Source organism: Anopheles gambiae, chromosome X (genome assembly GCF_943734735.2).
Source record: "Anopheles gambiae chromosome X, idAnoGambNW_F1_1, whole genome shotgun sequence".
In the NCBI taxonomy this organism is placed as follows: Eukaryota; Metazoa; Arthropoda; class Insecta; order Diptera; family Culicidae; genus Anopheles; species Anopheles gambiae.
In genome coordinates, this window is record NC_064600.1 from 179535 (window position 1) to 197437 (window position 17903).

At 44.1% G+C, this 17903-nt stretch overlaps 2 protein-coding genes across 24 annotated transcripts in view; one reads left to right on the top strand and one right to left on the bottom strand.

Moving 5' to 3' along the window:
* LOC1272262 (blood vessel epicardial substance) overlaps nt 1-15908 on the top strand; it is a 20109-nt gene extending 4201 nt beyond the window's left edge. For 7 of the 23 annotated variants that reach the window (XM_061654502.1, XM_061654491.1, XM_061654523.1 and 4 more), the window contains 5 exons: nt 7651-7808; nt 8055-8157; nt 8377-8526; nt 8794-8941; nt 11327-12592. In XM_061654502.1, coding sequence (XP_061510486.1) covers nt 7651-7808; nt 8055-8157; nt 8377-8526; nt 8794-8941; nt 11327-11457 — 690 coding nt within the window. In that variant the 3' untranslated portion in view covers nt 11458-12592. Of the gene's footprint in view, nt 1-7650; nt 7809-8054; nt 8158-8376; nt 8527-8793; nt 8942-9661; nt 12593-13244 lie in introns of those variants that run through there. The other 16 variants (XM_061654564.1, XM_061654554.1, XM_061654574.1 and 13 more) reach the window with 7 other exon arrangements.
* Nucleotides 497-2946, bottom strand: LOC1272263 (transmembrane protein 205). Its single transcript, XM_311147.6, has 3 exons — nt 2331-2946; nt 2006-2244; nt 497-1874 (listed from the first exon to the last, which is right to left on the bottom strand). The coding sequence occupies exons 1-3, from the start codon at nt 2588-2590 to the stop codon at nt 1387-1389; spliced, it is 987 nt and encodes a 328-aa protein (XP_311147.6). The 5' UTR covers nt 2591-2946; the 3' UTR covers nt 497-1386.
* Nucleotides 15909-17903: the final 1995 nt, after the last annotated feature.

A 17903-nucleotide genomic window follows, 5' to 3' on the forward strand; every position in this document is an offset into this window, starting at 1 on the left:
TGTTTTCATCACATTAGTTTGATGGAAATGTTGTTTTGTGGTAAATATTCTTCAGCACAAAAAAAGGGGTTAAAACATTTTGATTAATTAATTAGCATCAAATCTACAAGACACTAGCACACCACATATGTAGTTACATGAAATTCCAAGTAGCAGCAATTCGTTGGGGAAACTTGCCTTCATGACATGGCAACAGAGACACAAATGACATTCCTCGTTATTCGAGATTTTACTCGAATAGATAGAGACATTTCTGGAGGATTTTGATTTGCAGGGTTTTCCATAAACTCATAACAAAGGGTACTCGTTATGCGAGGCTCCACTGTAAATGTCACGTGAATGGGTCAAATTATCATGTAGGAGAATGGTTGTAGAAATGTATATCCATATATATAGCCATTTTCACTGCGGTCGGAACAAAATGACAACCTTTCTACCTACCCTTTCGTTCGAAAATGCGGAAGTAACGGAACGTAAAAGTTAGCGTAAACATAAATTAAAAATGTTGGAGCTGTCTGGAGCTGCCGTCGTCTTATTTTTACGGTTTATTATGACAATTATCGTTTTATCACGTCCACGAGCGGGGGACTATTAAAATTTCCCCTACTTAATTATCGGTTGGTTTATAGTGCCTCTCTTAAAATATAAAATAACTACAATAAACACCTAGCAGATGGTGAGCTTACAAAACATAAAAGGAACTTGGTGCTTTACGTAGCAACAGTCTCGCTAATTCCGGGGCCACCGGTTACTGAGCACACGGACACTATGACCGCGTCCCTAGCGCCCGAGTGTGCGTTTTTTGTATTAAAATTTCCTCTCTGCACTTACGATTTTTTACTGACGCTCTATTTGACTGTATCGCACGGTCACGCCCCTCCCCCCCCCCCCCCTCCCGCCCAATTTCAAACCTCGCTGAGAATCGTCGTTGTTTCGACCGTATATTTTCCGTATGGCACTGCATGGGTTTTGCCGCTGTTGCTGAGCGAGCTGATCACAGTTTCGGCACCGTCTTCGTGCGCTTCACGAAACAATACTGTTTGTTACTTTCTGTGTGTGTGCGTTAGCCTTTTGCATAATGGCGGAAGTGTGCCCGCGAAGGGCTGGCTGGGTTTGAAGCAGGCAGACAGCGCACAGCCGCCTGTCACTGATGCGATTGCTAAACCTACAGGTTGCCCTCTCCGTGCGCAACCGCGTCCTAGTCTGAGATTAAATTTTCGCAGAGTGGAGATCAGTGGTAGCGAGGGTGGCAGATGATGGAGAGGGTCTCATTGGTGCTTGTGCATCCATGAGGGAGAAATAAATATGCTTACAACACTAGCAGAAGGGGCATAATCATATGGTTGATTGTTGGATCACACACACACATGCACACGTTGGCGTGCTTCAAACGGTCACACGTGTTGCGAGGTAGAGCAAATGCACGCACGTGCACGTCAGCGACACCATGTTGAGGATGGCGGTGGTCATGTGTATCTGGCGAAACTTCTTGTGCGTCGCTTTGTAGTGGCGGGAGCGCTCCAGGAAGCCGTTGCCCGCCCCGTCGAACTGGCCCACCTCCTGCCCGATGCTGGCGCCCGCCTCGATGCGATGCTTCTCGTGCATCAGGCGCAGCATCGGCGGGGCTAGGTACAGCCGTACGAACAGCTCGAGCGAGGCGGTCACTGCCAGCGCCACAATCTGCAGCAGATCGACCGGATCCCAGTGCGCCAAGTGGCGGTCGGCCAGCTCCGGCTGGGTGCTGCGTCGCAGCTCGACGAAGCTGACCAGGCTAATCGTGCTCAGACCGGTACCGAGCGTGAAGTACTTCGGAAACAATACCTCTTGGATCAGGCCGAACGTGTGGCGCGGTAGGGAAAAGTACAGAGCTAGCCCTGTGGTTGTGAGAAAGAGAGAAAGAGAGAGAGGAAGAGAGAAAGAGAGAGAACACAACTAGGTTATTTAAGAACAGGTGAAAATAAGTATGATGTAACTGATGATGGTAGCTGATGTTGCTGAAACCTACCTGACACGAATGTCATCCATATTTGCGCACCAAAGTGGATGGTAAAGGACCCGAGGTAAGCAATTTGGGTCAAGGGGTGGCTGCGGCCACTGTCTCCAGCACCCGATCGGCTGTGCTCACACTTTTCGCCGCCGGTCGCACCCTGGCCGCTGATCAGGTTGGGCCAGAGGGCTACTAGCACCATCGACACCATGATCGCCGATATTGCGTGACTCGGTTGCGTCGTGCCTGTTAGTATCCTAACCATCAAACGGAAACGAAAATATTTGCTATAGCGGGGTAGCTTGAAACCTTTCTGGATGGCTTTCAGGAAGGATGTGCTTACTTGTACAGTGGGCTGCGCTGCAGGCGGTGCGTTTGATCGCGAAGACGCTGCAGCAGGGAGCGCGTTGCTCGCGTGGCCGCCCCGAGCACGTCCTGGTGCAGCTGCTCGCTTGATGATTGCGGGTCCGGATGGCTGCCGGCAGCAGGGACACGCACCTGCTCTAGCTTTGCGTCGGCCAGCAGCGCGACACCCGTGCGAATGTCCGACGTTGCCTGCTGGAGCAGCGGGCTCGTGTCTACCAGACGCTGAAGGCAACACATTTTACCAGCACACTGTTTGAGGTTTTGGCTTATGATGGAACGAATTTGACTAGCTTCGCGCCCCCCCCAAAAACGCTCAGGATATTCGACTGCAGTTTCACCCGAGCGTAGGGATACCAATGGCACACACACACACAAACGCGCACAACTTTCACACACCGCGTCGCTGTCGCTAGGGCGCTGTTGACTTTTCGAGCAGCTGCACTGCTACTGCTACTGCTGCTGCTAGCTGACTGTAATGCAAACAGTGTAATGGCATGGCTGTGTTCGCACGCCGATCGTATATATAAGACTTTATTTTCGTGTGCACCTCCGCGCGGCACACCCTCCACGAGATGCGCCCTACATCCCCAGTGTGTGTGGCCCGTTCGGCCCATTGCCGAGCTGTTTCCACGCGTTTCGTTGACACACACACACGCGCGACCGATACGGGAAGAACATGCGATTGTGCACCGCTAGAGCGAGTTGGCGCGCGCGCAACCATGCGTTTGCGAATACACGCGCAAACCTTGCGCGAACGCGCTGTAATCGGGAGAGATATGCCCTTCCCTGCGCTCGCGCGTGTGTGCATGTGTGTGTGTGTGTGGAGTTGGGTCAATCGAGTTGGATTTGCCTGTGGTGCTGGTCATATGAAGGGTTGCGTGGGGGTTGTATTGGTGGCCGGGGGATTAAACTCCCCTTATCCTGTGTGTGTATGTACAGCATACACACACACTCCGAGGAGAAATGATCGTCGTCATCGAATTGGTTCCCGCTGCAGTTTTATTAGGTAGAGAGAGAGGTTTGGGTGAGGAGGGGTAGGGGGAAAGGGAGGAAGAACATTTCGTAGCCGACGGTCATGCAGCGTCGTAAATAATCCGGCGTGAGCTGTCACAAATGCGGGCGACAACCCAAGAAGGGCTGGGCCGGAAGGAGGAGGTAGCTCAAGTCACGAGATAATCGCGTTGCGTTTCGTCATGCCCGCGATGGCCAGGGCGGAAGATTTAGGTGGGGAGGGGGGGGGGGGGGGGAGAAGCAGGTTGAAGGTTCAAGACCGCGCGCGTTCGCTCGGTCGCTGGTTTTTTTTTCAAATACAAAAAATACGTCCATAAATGGTAACGGGTTTTCGGGACTGCCGGGGGTATATCATTTTTGTTGTTGTTAGATGACGTCGTTGTTTTTCGGCCAAATCAGCCAATCATTGATCGGCGGGTGTTGGCGCACAGTCAAGCTCGTCGGTATCGGGTATGGGAGGTAGGCGCGCACGACGTCACGGCCGCTCGGCGCTTAAATCCCGCACTTTGGAGCCATTGCCGCGGGATATTTTACACATTCTCTCCACCTCCACCCACACGAGTGGATGTACTGATTCTCGAAAAGCTTTATTTTTAGCCGGATGGCGCAAAGGAGCAGCTAGGATCGATCGCTCGGCGGCCTCCATTATCTAAAGCTTTTCCTCTGCCTTGCGAGCCATCAAAAGTGGTTATACAGCTCGCGTGTGCTGCGCCTGAAGATGTTGGATTTTCCAATGTCACCTTTAGCTGGGAAAACCAACAGACCCCAACCTCTTCGCCAGTGGTGGCATGTTTTATGCTATCCCAAAATCCCCGCACTGTCATGCTGTGGTAGCATGTTATACAACTTGTTTGTTCTTCCTTTTTTTTTGTTGCTGGAAAGTACATGCGCGCTCTTAAAAAACCCCTTCCGTTGGATTCCCATGCGTAAGGGATGCGTGGAACCAACTCCTATCCCGCTCCTTCCCCCCCCCCCTCCCATCATCCCTAAGATATGATAAGTTTGTGCGCGCGAGCGAAAACGGCTCAATTTTGCGTATGATTGGACCCGTCATGCTAAATATATAGCACGAAAGCCAGCAAGCCCCCCCGCGCAGCAAAAGGTGTCTACGTGACTAACCGCAAGTATGCACTTTGCGCATTGCGAACTGTTTGTATGTGTGTGTGTGTGTGTGTGTGTGTGTGTGTGTGTGTGTGTGTGTGCGTATGCGAGGCCTACCTCGTATGGGGCGATTCGCGAAACATGCACGTGGGGGAAGCGGTTCGGTGTGTGCGTGCACAGGAAGAAAGCGCACATTTGCGTGCGTGTGCCCTCTCCACTGAAACTGTGTTGCATTGGCGTGCATTGATATGCATTTGCATGCGTAATTTATGCTATCGCTGGCCTTCCCTTTCTTCGCTCGGCTAATGTTCGAGATCTCCCATACATAGGGATGGTTTGGTTTTTGTGGCTTAATCCTTTTCAACCACTTCTCCCCCCCCCCACCGCGTCCTAAAACGGACCCGTTATTCTGGGAATCTCACATCCCCCCCAAAATGTGTCTGTCTGTCTGTTGGAGACGGGAGGCTTCTTCTTCCCGTTTTCGGTTTCCCACTTAAGGGGGATCTCTGATAAGATCTGCTGGCGCAGCTGACCCGTTATCACCAGACGCCTTTCGGCTGGACACACCTGTCAGTAGCGTGTGGGATTGATGTACTACGTGCCGCCGATTGTGCCATTTTCGCCATAGAGGGGATGGGGGTTCATAGAATTCTAAGCCAGCATTTCGCATGCAGCAACACAAAAAAAAACGGGCAGCTAGCAACAGAAAGGCCAAGAACAGTTTCATACACAGCGAGATGGACGCGTTACATCCAGCACATTTCCCTTCAACCGCACACCGCGGACACATTGGAATCGAGGCCGTCACACTGGCGACCTCCCCACCCCCTTCCTCCTCTCCTACGTATATGTAGGACGTTAGTACTTTGGTGTACATATATGTGTGTGTGTGTGTGTGGACAGTGTTAGCACAAACAAATACGCATTAGGTGCGATTGGTGCCGTAGGTCGGGTTTCGTTCGCACACCATGCCAACGGTCGGGTGGCAAATTATATTGCTAGGTCATTGGTTTTACAACCCGCAAGAGTGTTATGATACGTTTGCCTCGTCTTCTTATACACAATCCCTCTGAATCCCTCACCACCCGCTTCTATTGCACGTGATGGTCTATGACGTCCGTTGTTGCCACCGTGCTCTCTCTCTCTCTCTCTCTCTCTCTCTCTCTCTCTCTCTCTCTCTCTCTCTCTCTCTCTCTTTCGCTCTGTGTCTCTAGTGTACCGTGTTGGCGGGTAATGGTCATCATACATCGAGAGACGCTGGGATCAGCATATGTTAGGATGGGGCTGTTTTGTGTTTTGTTTCTTTCGGGCACGGAAACAATTTTGCAACTACTCTACTACGGATGGCTTTGTTTAATCACTACTGGCCCTTTTTTTGCGCGCTTGGTTCTTTGTGTGAGTGTTTGATCATCGGATCGGATTGAAGAAATATGTGTATCCTGTGGGATTATGATGGAAACTTTGCGAGTTTACAAACCATCTACAAGCATAGGGGTCATGCAGATCATGGTGTCACGGATGCCAATCGAAGTCCGTAGGAGCAGCAATAGCCGAGATCAACAAGCCGAGAACATTGAGGAAGAACAAAGTGTCCTGGCTGATACGAACCCACAAGAGCAGCACAAGACAGTGGATGCTTTCGTTTAAAGGACGAAGTAATGAATACTAGCCTGGCATTTCATAAAATATTCACTTCAACAAACGTTGTTTACATGAATGCTATTTCCATTGAAAACAAATCCAAACTCCAATTTTTCCGATTTTTATAACATGAGGAAACAACAAAAAAGCAACTAAAATCAGTATTAAAATTCAATATTGCAATACTGTGTTCGTGTTGCAAGCGGAATGGCCTGACTATCTGCATCGAGAAATGCTTCTGTGTGTCGTTTTGTCGATGCAGGAGCCCAATTACTGGTATCTACTTCATAGATGGCACTGCAGTTAATTGACAAAATTATGCCAAAGTCCTAGGCGTTCTTCTAGACTCAAGTTTGAATTGTAAACAGCAAATCGATAACGTTATAGAGGAAACCAACTACTCTAGTTTACATTAAGGCTGTCTGCAATAGTATCGTTCGTTCGGTTCTGGAGCCCAACTACTGCTTCTTCAATTACTCGAATTGAGGCGATTCAACGAAAGCTCACGCTGTATGCCCTACGCCTACTTCCCTGGCAGGATCGCAATAATCTTCCTCCGTATGCTGCGCGGTGCCGTCTTCTAGGCCTTGAGCCTCTTTCGGTTACAAGACGCAATGCACAGTGCTCTTTTATCGATGGCCTGCTAAATGGCTCTATCGACTCATCGCCTTTGTTGCATCGCATCTATATCTACGCACGATTTGGGATGCCCTGTCCAATGTTCCACAGTTAACATCTTGCATGAAACCTCCACAGGTTGCTTGAAATATTCCGCTAACCAGTTAAAACATCCCATTTAGTGATTGCTCGATTATATAGTTCAAAACTCTTTATGTTGGTTTTAACGCAATGTAAAAATAAACAGATAGTAAATTTAATCATTTGTACTGTTGTAAATGTTGTACAACTGATGCTTTGAGATCAATTGCCAATTGGCGAATCTCCTCCACATCATGCTCTCACCGAACGTAATTCAAGGTTCAGGAATAATCGCAGGCTGTAAATGTCAGCCATTGTCGGTTTATGGTCCCTGTGTATACTTCATAGCCGATGCGAATTGGATTTGATTTTATTCATTCAGCAATAACACGATAAATGCACCGTATGGTATCAAGTGTAATTATTGCTCTTGCAACTTGAGTGTCCTCTGCGATAGCCGAGACCATGGTAACAGCCGTTGTTCAAAGTCGGTAGTAAGTTTAAGTTAGGCAGCACAATTTTACTATTTAAAAATATGTTGCTTTTAGGTATGAGCGCACATTTTGAGCAGTAACTTATTTGCGATTTGTTGACTTATTGTTTTGAAGTTTAATTACATAATTTTGAGTTTCGAGAATATGCAACATAAACTCCCAACATATGTTAAAGTGGTTTTAGATTGCATTTGAAACGTCTAAGCGCTCGACAGTAATATGGAGCTCCGTTTAGCCTAAGTTGTTGAGATCTTTTTTGTTCGAAAATGCGCTGCGATTCACTGTATCAATTGTCATTCTTCAGGCCCACGCTAATGCAACGCTTCCGCTCTAATTTTCCCTTTCTTCCAGGTGTACGTTGCCTTGTTTAAGCCGCTGCGCGTGTCGCGCCACCAGTTCAAGAAGGTGCTGAACTGCATGAAGATTGTACGGCCGCTGAAGTACCAGGAAATTTACGTGCAGGAAAAAATAACCAAAGTCGACAGTTTGTCTCTAGTGCTGTCGGGAAAGTAAGTACGCGCCTTGTGTTCTTTGTCTGTAATGCGTGTATGCGCGCGCGACGCCTGTGCCTGGGCCTGAGCGAGCGAGCGGGGAGGGGTGGGGGGGGATGTGCTGACACACCGACGTCAGAACGCCACCCGGACTTGCGCAAAGGTCCAGGCCCTCCATCACCGCCTCGAGGAACACGCTACCGCCGTTCGTTTATGCACTGTTTTTTTAATTATATCTCAATTTCATTCTCATCCCTCGTACAGATTAGTAGTTTCACAGAATCAAAAAGCGCTTCATATAGTATTTCCACATCAGTTTCTCGATTCACCCGAATGGTTCGGTGTTTCTACCGATGACTATTTTCAGGTATAAGCAAATTAAAAACCAACCAAAAACAAACAAAAACAGCAATAATGCCACCTTTCTCCAATCTTCTATTACCTCTATTATTCGCACCTATCCCTCCCCCCCCCCCCTCTCTCTCTCTCTCTCTCTCTCTCTCTCTCTCTCTATGTTTCTCTTTCCTCCCAATGCTGTTTACACCACGGACAAATTCTCATACACTTCCAAATGTGCTCATTTTAGGTGTCAATCATGGCGATGGAGGAGTCGCGTGTACTCATCTGGCACCGGGATAAGCTGAAGCTTTCCATCATGGCGGAACCGTTCCTGCAGGCCGTGTTCGATCACATACTCGGACGGGATGTGGTGAAAAAATTAATGCAGGTCACACAGGTACGTATCTAAAGCCCGGGTTACAGCTCAAGTGAAATTGAACGTGATGTTTTGGGGTTTTCTGCTATAGTTGGGGAAATAGTTGAGGAATTGAATTTCCTTTCTTTTGGTGTACGTTAAGCCATATTATAATTGATATTCAATGAAACGTAGCAAAAACCCTAAATTTCACGTTTGTTTGCACTCGGGCTTACGGGTAACGGGCACGGTGGTGGCAATTCACGCGACATCCCTCGCTAATCGGTCGCGTTTTGTTAACAACCATAGGTCAGCGAAACGATGGCGCAAAGCAACGGCTGCATTGCGTCAGGCTATGGCGACGACTCGGAAGATAAACCGATGCTGGTGATGAAGAGCAAAGGTACCGACAATGGGGGGCACGGGCTGACGGCCTTGATAAATCGCCAGCTGCAAGGTGAGTCGTTTACGGCGTTTGACCCCTGCGTACGATAGCCTCGAGTTTTCTTCCGGTTTTTTTTTACAAAGCTCCTCGCACCCCCGTCCCATTCTACATTACTCTGTGTGCCGGCGTGGAGCTATCCCACTACCAACCCATATCGCCCCAAATTCCCCCTCCGCGCCACCACCCCCCCCCCCCCGCCCCCACCCCCGCCCATCCATTCCCGTTTGCTTGCGTATGATTGTAGATTGTAGGAACAGGCGCAGCACTATGTTTTGCGTTTGCACTAACACACACACTATGCGTGTGCAGCACTCGTGCTTGAACATCCCGCAGATGGGATAGGGTTGCTGATCCTCCTTTGCACCCATGTTTGTAATTTATGTTTGAAATGTATGTTTGTGTGTGTGTGTGTGTGTATCTCTGTAGTTATCTTTTTTGCATTCTGTTTTCTTCGGCTATGACTAATAGAAGGCGCCATGCACGATTATATGTACTCCAACGGGTGTCTGTGTATACCTCTGAGTGTGTGTGACTGACTTGCCTGCAAGATATTGATGCACCCGTCGCTAAAAATTACGCCACATTTGACTTACCTTAAACTTGCTTATATTTTTGGTTGTTTCTTGTTCTCCTGTGTTGAACCACATCCTTCAATTAAATTAGCTTCTTTTTCTTTTCATCTTCCTTCCTCCCTCTCATGTATGTACGTGCGTGCGTCGATAAATGATAAAGCCTGAGACAAAAGCTCACCTCAACCCGAACAGTTTTACCCTTTAGTCCGCATGCCGATGGTGGGCAGCGCGCTAAAGAATCGGCAATACTGCGTGTTGTACTTCGCTACTATACTCTCTGGTTCGTCTGAGCTGGGATATCATTGTACTCTGGTACACTTGTGCACTGTGCAAGTGCCGTAGATTGTGCCTTCCAACCTTTCTTCCTTTTCTCCCTTCTTTTCCTTAAACTAGAAACCGTGCGTAAAGTTGCTTTTTGGGGGTCGAAACGACCAGTGGTGGTGTTGAACCCGGTGGGAGGGTTTCCCGAGGGTTTACGGTTTTGCGTTGGTACTAGTAGCTTTTGTTTTTGTTTTCTTTTTTTATTCCTCACCTCACCCCTCTCTTGATTATAGATGAGACCTTACCGCTTCTGCCGACCGTCGCCCTAAACTCTGGCAAAGCGCTGATTGAAAAGGTGTACCATGTGGTGGAGGTGGATTAGCGACCGCGCCTTCGCTTCGCCTTCGCTTCCGTCTAGCTGTTCGCCCTTTGGTTAGCTAGGGAACGGCGGGGGAACGGAGTCGTAGGAAGCGTCCGGAAGGAAAAGGCGCAGAGCGTGTGTTTCTTCCGGTAAGGAGGAGCGCCGATTGCAAAGCCTGTTTGATAGTCATTTCCCGCGCTGCTTGTGGAAGCGTTACGGTAGCGCCAAACTGGAGAAAGCGTCCAAATATTACGATTAGGTTCACGGAACAGCAGTGAAGCACTGACTCCCAAGCGGAAGAGACAGAGAGAGAAAAAACGTCGTCCTTATAAACCCACACACGGTCTTGTACTACTACACACCAACCACACACCACTACCCCGCAACATCCCATTTCGTTTCCGTGGAAAGCGTGGGACATAATTGCATGCCATTTTACGCCTAGTACACGGTTCCGTGTGTTCGTACTAAGTTATGTTAATTTCTAATTTTATCTCTAATCACTACCAGTTAATGAGCGCGTTTTTGTGTTTTAGGGTGATTGTGATATACACTCCGAACGACTGTTAACATATGATTTACACAAATAGACTTAGAGGCAGTAACTAGCTGAGCGGCAAAAAGAAATTAAATGAATACAAGGAGAATAATACGCCTGAAAGTGGATATTATTACAGCTAGCACTTACTACCTTCCTACACATGTTCATTCAGAACTATTTCTGTTTTTTTTTTAAGTTTAATCTGTTCTATATCTTTTTCTGCGCTACACACTGTTTTGACTTAGTTCTTATTTTATCTCCAATGTGGTTTGTTCGCTTCCCGCTTGTTACTCGAGCATCATAAGTTACTACTTGTATTATTATTCTTTCTACAAACATATTTTCTAAAGGTTCTGGATTCTTATCAACTCATTTGTATCGCATTCTTTATTTTTATTGAACTATCAAAGTGTTTTATTTTTTCAATTTATCTACACTTTGGCCCATTTGCCTCTCGGTGTTTTCTTTCTCTCTTTATCCTGCTATTCTGCTACTATTCATTCTTTTTGTACTACTACCATTATTCACTGTATCCTTTCTGGCGTCTACCTATTTCTACCCGTCTACTGCAACTACAATTTATCTTATCACTCGTACTATTATTTTTTCAATTACCTCGTCTACCGTATTGTTACTACGAATGACCATGCCACACAAAAAAGCTCTCCCACGGATCTCGAAGTATTATTACTGTGGTAAGTTGTCACACAATGTCACCTCAAAGTTTTCGTTTGGTTCGGTTTTGCATTGTGTGTGTGTTTTTTCATCATTTACTTTTCCCTCTTTACAATGATTTTCGTTACCGTTCATTTCCTTTGGCTGGCTGGATTGAACCCACTGATGGGATGAGGGGGCGGGGGGAGGGGTTGTATATGTATATAAGAAGAGATTCGATGTACGTTTTCTAATGAAATGCGATAAACATGTATGAATGGCGCTCTTAAATTAACAAAAGTTACCTATTTTTATTTTATTTTTCCTCTGTTGGCAAAGGGCGGGCTATCTGTGTGCTTGTGTCCGTTTGTATGTTTCTCTCCGTGCATTTGTTTTGCTTTTTAAAATGTTCTAGCAGTTGTGCGTTGTGTCGGCTAGTACGTTTTACCTATCTGAGCTGTATAAAGTACGTGTATAAAGAATTATTCTTGTCAATGCACGCACACGCACACAAAAGCTGTTGGAGCATGTTTTGTGTTCCTGTACGAATATTTAATCCGCCTTTGTCGGAGTGTCGGAACCACTGATCAGATGCGTTACAAGTTTTGGAATTAGACATCCAAAGACGGCTTAAAAGAGCATCATTTTTGTTGGTTTGTTTGTTATAATTTATGGTCTATTTTGTTTTGGTTTGTTTACACATGTTTTTTTTTTTTGTAAGGTTAAGATGTACGCAGCAAATTTCGACATGATGTAATCCTCAAAATAACTGATAACTTAGGATTGGAGGGATTAAGTAGCGTAAAAAAGATAAAATTGATTATCGTTAAGTGATAGGAGATCGATATTAATAACATGGTATTATTGCGCGGCGATCAAACCACCGTGTGAGAGGCCGGATCTATCGGTGCACTCACGGAACGACGAACGAATGCGCAATACATTCAGGATTGCGTGCGGTACCATTTTCATGAATGTGAAAGAGTGGTTGTTTTTGTGCGGTAATCTGTGACGGTATGAAATGCTTCTTGGAACTAGTTTTAACTAATATGTGTTATTTAATTCCGTCATTATTAATATCTATATGGAGTTTGTATGTATGTGAGTGTATTATTGTTTTATTTAAAGAAAAAAGACGAGAACATTGTACAACATCGAAGTGTGTGTGCTGTTGCGATACGGCTCAGGATGAGAACAAACGAAGAAACAACTAAACGAAACATGGAATGTCGTTAACACGAGAAATTAAATAAAGTAAACTCTGTAACAAATTAGTTATGTGTTTGGTTTTGCTGTGTTTTTGTTGTGTTTTTTTTCTTATTTTAATTTATTTTTACATCGTTTTATTACTCTATTCAGTTTCATATTTTAATACATGTGTGCCATGTTGTTGCATTCATCGAACACATAACTTTCAACAATGATTTAAAGTATATGTTAATATGTACTAAGTAAAAAGGTGGGATAAAAAAACGTTTGAAAGATAGTTGCCGCTCTGTCGTTCTATTTTATATTTTAAATTATCTTGTCTAACAAAATGTTGTTGCTTGCATTTATATTTTGTTTTACGCTTTCATTTTCTTTGAATGGTGCCATGAAAATGTTCATTATATTCCCTGTTATCTTTGTGTATCTCTATCACTCTTTGTTTGAAAATATTTCATTTCGAGCACAGGTTCCTTTCTGGTGTTTTACCAACAATTTACGTGTACTCTGCGGTTTTTTCATGTCGATCGTTCCCGAATCCACTTTTTACCATCTGGAGGAAAACTTTGCGGTCCTCATCCTTTTAATTTTGAATTCCCATTAAAATTTCAAAATTTGAATGATTGTCCTCTTAGTCCATCAATTTTGAGTTCGATTCCTGTTTTGCTCGAAAATCGGTATAGATGACGTTATTGTCTTCCTTCTTGTGGCCTCTTTTAGTAGCAACCGATCATAATGCGTGGCGGCTGGGACGAATCGATGAAACCGACCACGAGACGGCCGTATAGAAGTTATCGGACCATCATCTTAGCGGGCTGACCTGAGTGCGGGCCGGCAACAGCAGGACAACACTTTCAAATACAACCAATTTTGTGATACTATAAATGTTATTATCTGTAAGACCCCATGTTAGAGTATCTTAGAGAAAGGGGAAAGTTAAAAAGAAAGGGAGAGAGAAAGAGAGAGCAAGAGAGAGAGAGAGAGAGAGAGAGAGAGAGAGAGAAAGAGAGATAGGCGATAAAAATGAATGATTTTATAAAAATAATAAAATCTCTGTAAGGAATTGTTCAAATACTAAATGTCTTAGGATTTGTCGCTGGAAGGCCATAGTGCTGTTGGATGCTTTCATTACATTACCAACCGACAGTACAGACGCGATACTTGAGATGGACAACAGCGAACGAAAGATAATGAAATAGGGAGAGAGAAAGAGAGTAAGACCGAATGCTGCAGATTATAACGAAATAGTAAATGGGACATTGGCTGTTGATCGTTACTTCGCGATCCATGTCAAAAGGCAGTGTTTTCTTCTCATACATTTAATTTATTTGCCCAACATCGCTTATCTTTCCTTTCATCTATATGTTTATATTTTGCACAGGAAAGTAAAGACAAAAATCAAGAACTCTTTGTTCATAAATTCATAGCTCGTTCAAAGCCATCTAACCAAAAGAAGATGTACAAAAACCTCCCAAACTGTCACTTTAATCTCTATTACGTAAACTTAATACAATTTTAAATGACAATACTATAAACGACGCGTTCGTCTTGTGATTGTTTTCCAACATTACTTTAATTAAAAGTATGTTTGAAAAATAAAAACGGATATCAGAAACGTTTATACACGTTGCACTGACGCGCGGTTAGGAAACATTAAAGCGAGTGAAACATATAGCGAGTGATATATGTCATTGCAGTCGGTGAAAGGAAATCAAGATCAGGATAGTGCTGATAGGAAAAGCGTGCTCTAGCAGAAACTATTTTTCAATTTATGCAATCGCTTGCCTTACTAAATACTATTGAATAATACAGAAAACCAAAAATACTCCCAATAGTCTTCTGCTACTTTTAGGGGCGATAATTTTGTTACTGTCGGGTTCAGGTTCCAGTACATCCTGGATAACACATCGTTGTGCCGAGGAAAGTACAGTTAATTACTTATGCAAGATATACTGTCAAAGGAACTATGGCATTGCATCGTTCCGATATACGGTTTGCGTACTTCAAAGCGTCGTAGGCAATACCAGGCCAAAAATCATGCAATAATACACATTGCAAAGTTGATTGTTTAAACCCATTGTAATAAACCCGCTGGTTCTGTTTCTCAAAAATGGTTGTTGTCCGGGATGCGCCTACCCCTTGAACCCGCAAAGCTGCCGCCTTCGCATTTATTATCAATCTGTCGGCGGTTTAAGTGTCAGTTAAACAGGCGAAACATAGGCGAGATAGGAAGAAAAAAAGGCGGTAACACTATTACGCTCGCGACTGGACGGGCAGTCGTAGACTTAGACACCCCCGCACACTTACACCCTCATTTGCCTGCACGGTGCACGCATTTGGTTTGTCGGTGGTTTGCTGGCGGCAAGTACCAGTAGTAGTTCGGTGGGTCGAGCCGTGTTTAGTGTAGCACACAGCGGGCACATTTATACACGGCTGAACCGTAATGGCGTTAGTGTGTGACTTTCAATGTGCATGTTTTAATTGAATCGTTGTTGTGAAGCAAAAGCAGGTTAACGTACGGTGCGCACTGTTCTGCGGAATAGTTGTTTTAAAACAAAACAAAAGAACCCCATATGGATAGATATACACTATTAATAATAGATATATATACATATAATATATTGTATTTTTCCTTAGCCAACCTGAAACAGTTGGTGTCGTGAAGCATTCTGAGTTGGTTTAACTACCTGAAAGGAAACTCTGAAATGCACGGACACGAGGTGTAAAGATAGTACCCATAGGTTAAAAACGTGGACGTGTGTTGAGGCGATGGTGCTGCAAAAAACTCATCCTAGCTTCATTAAATTTGTTAGACTCTTGTTCATTTTTACCCTCCTCTCAATCCCTTTTCCTTACTAGTGCTAATTTCTTCCTTCTATCCCTGTTGAGATATATGAAAAGAACCGATTCTATAGTTATACAAATTTAGGTGAAATACATAGCAAAAGTGAAAGTAACAGAGCGGTAAATCGAGAGAAAAAGAGGAAGAAAGCAAAAACCAAACACAATACTTCAAGAACAATGTGATGTCTCCGGAATCATAGAGAACCTTCTTTCGGCATGAGCAGGACGTTATGCGGAATATTTCTCTCATTTTTGTTTAGATAGGACAAAATAATCATCTAGCAGGGAGGTAAGGGTTTGACAATTACTGACCCGTAAATAAGCAAATAGGTGGCAAAGAAATGGCAACCTGTACTGAAGCCGTACATATGGCGGGAGACGAATCACAGCAAACCCCTTGCAGAGGACCTCTTTGGCAGGCGTTAGAGTTTAACGTTAGTTCTGTGTAAAGCCCGCGGTGAGATTTGGCGCCGCGGCAAATGTATGAACGGTTACTTAAATAATGAAAATAAAAAAAAATCCTACATTTACACTAACAAACTAACACGTAAGCACACAGCAGCTAGTGGAAACCCTGTTGTATGATACAACTAAACGATTTCAATGTCATTTGGACTGGTCTCGGTAGGACAGTGAACCGGCGTGGATGGAATGAGCTGTTTTGGAAAGGTAAACTAAAACGTAACATATGCAGAAACTAAGAAAAAATACCGAAAAAAAATAGATTCGGTAATTATTGGAATCGTTTGTGGTATCTTGTATGTTTTGTAAAGATTTTTGTTAACATGAAATGGTGATGTTTGGCGTTCCGATATGATGACATGCTGGAGTGTTTTAGCAGATGAGTCGCAATACACAGTTTCAGATCAATAATATCACGTCTGTCGTCTACATTTACTTCTTCTTCTTCGGTAGCTAGAACGAGTACGCCGCATTGTTATGGCCAGGCTGTTGGCCGTTCTTCAGGTTGCCTGATCCAGGGCTGCCTTCTCCAATCCTTGTGGGCTCCTAAAAACCGATAGGCCTAGGAGACGCTTAAAAACATTAAATTTTGCTCTATTTCGATTTCATATCAAAATCAGATTTTACGCATTCCAGTATATGGTAAATATACATTTATTAACGGTTATATTTAGATCCATAACTGCCTTTCATCATGGCAAGTGTGACATCAAATATCTGGTGAATTTCAGTTGTGGAACTGCTCTCTGCCTATCGTTTAACCCGTTTGTTCAATAGGCAGTGGATGATGTGATTCCGAAGAGTTGAACCTGAGAAAATGTAGCAGTAGAGTAAGCACTGAACCGTTTCAAGCGGTTGAACGAAATCGATACCCAATCGGATGACTCGCTTTCGCTGCAACAAATAAGTGAAGAGAACGAAAAATAATCTGGAATAGAAAGAACGGAAAAGAATAGAATTGGGATATGCCTTGTATATGAAGATTGTTAAGATTGTTAAGCAGCCACCCAGGTTCAAAGTCTCTGTAAAAATGTAAATTGGTATATAAAAGTAGCTCATCGATAGCTTTAAAAATTTAGAACGTACAGTGCTGCCATCTACATCACGCTAGTGCAACCTGCGTGTTGCCTTCTCCAAATCGAGCAGTTGGCTTGGATGGCGCGATATGATGTAGTTCATTTTGGATTCAAAAATGGTGTATCGCTACGTGCAGAAGAAGTTCGGATCATCTGGTGCAGTGTTCGGCAACTTTTTCTTACAATTATATATTATTTTAAAATAATATCGCTTGCTGCTTAGTAAACAATTTCTTTCAATACAGTAGAAGAAGAAGAAGTAAGGTGACAACTGGCCTAGTAAAATGAAAGAGATAGTGTTAGACATAGACATACTCACAAGACGGAGAGAAAAATAGAGAACTTGAGAAAATGACGGTTGAGAAAATGAAAGTAGCACAACGAGCAGTAAGAATGCGCAGCCAAAGGGGAAAATTTTTGACGAAAAGTGAAAAAAATTGACGTTTGCGAAAAAACGTTAACAATTACAGCGTAATCTGACGCTGTATTTTATATGCAGCCACGAGAAAACTCGCTTTTCAAATTCATAACCTATTTTGTCAAAATTGACAAATATTTCAACTTTTTGTCACTCCCGTGGCCTCGCGTCTACTAGATTTACACAAAAAGTTTAAAAAATGTTCAAAAACAAATTGGTGACGTCACAGATAGAAATAAAAATTAAAAGAGTCTACAATAGACCGAACTATAGCTGCTATATAGACTGCAATACAGCTGAAAATTCGAAATGGTTTCAGATTTTTATTTTTTAAAGTGTCTTTACAGATTTTTTTTTGCGTAGGTAATTACAGATTTAATAGATCTTCATTTGATAGAGTATCAGTTCCATTAAAAGATTTTGTTCGTGTCTCTAAAGCTAAAAAACAGCTTAAAACTTAAATCAGTACAAAAATCCCTGCAACGGCCAAATATATTCCTGCATGAACTCTTGCACCGATTTGTTGCGGCGATCGTTTCATTCATAAATGAATGCGCCTGTGTGCGCAAGAGAGGACTT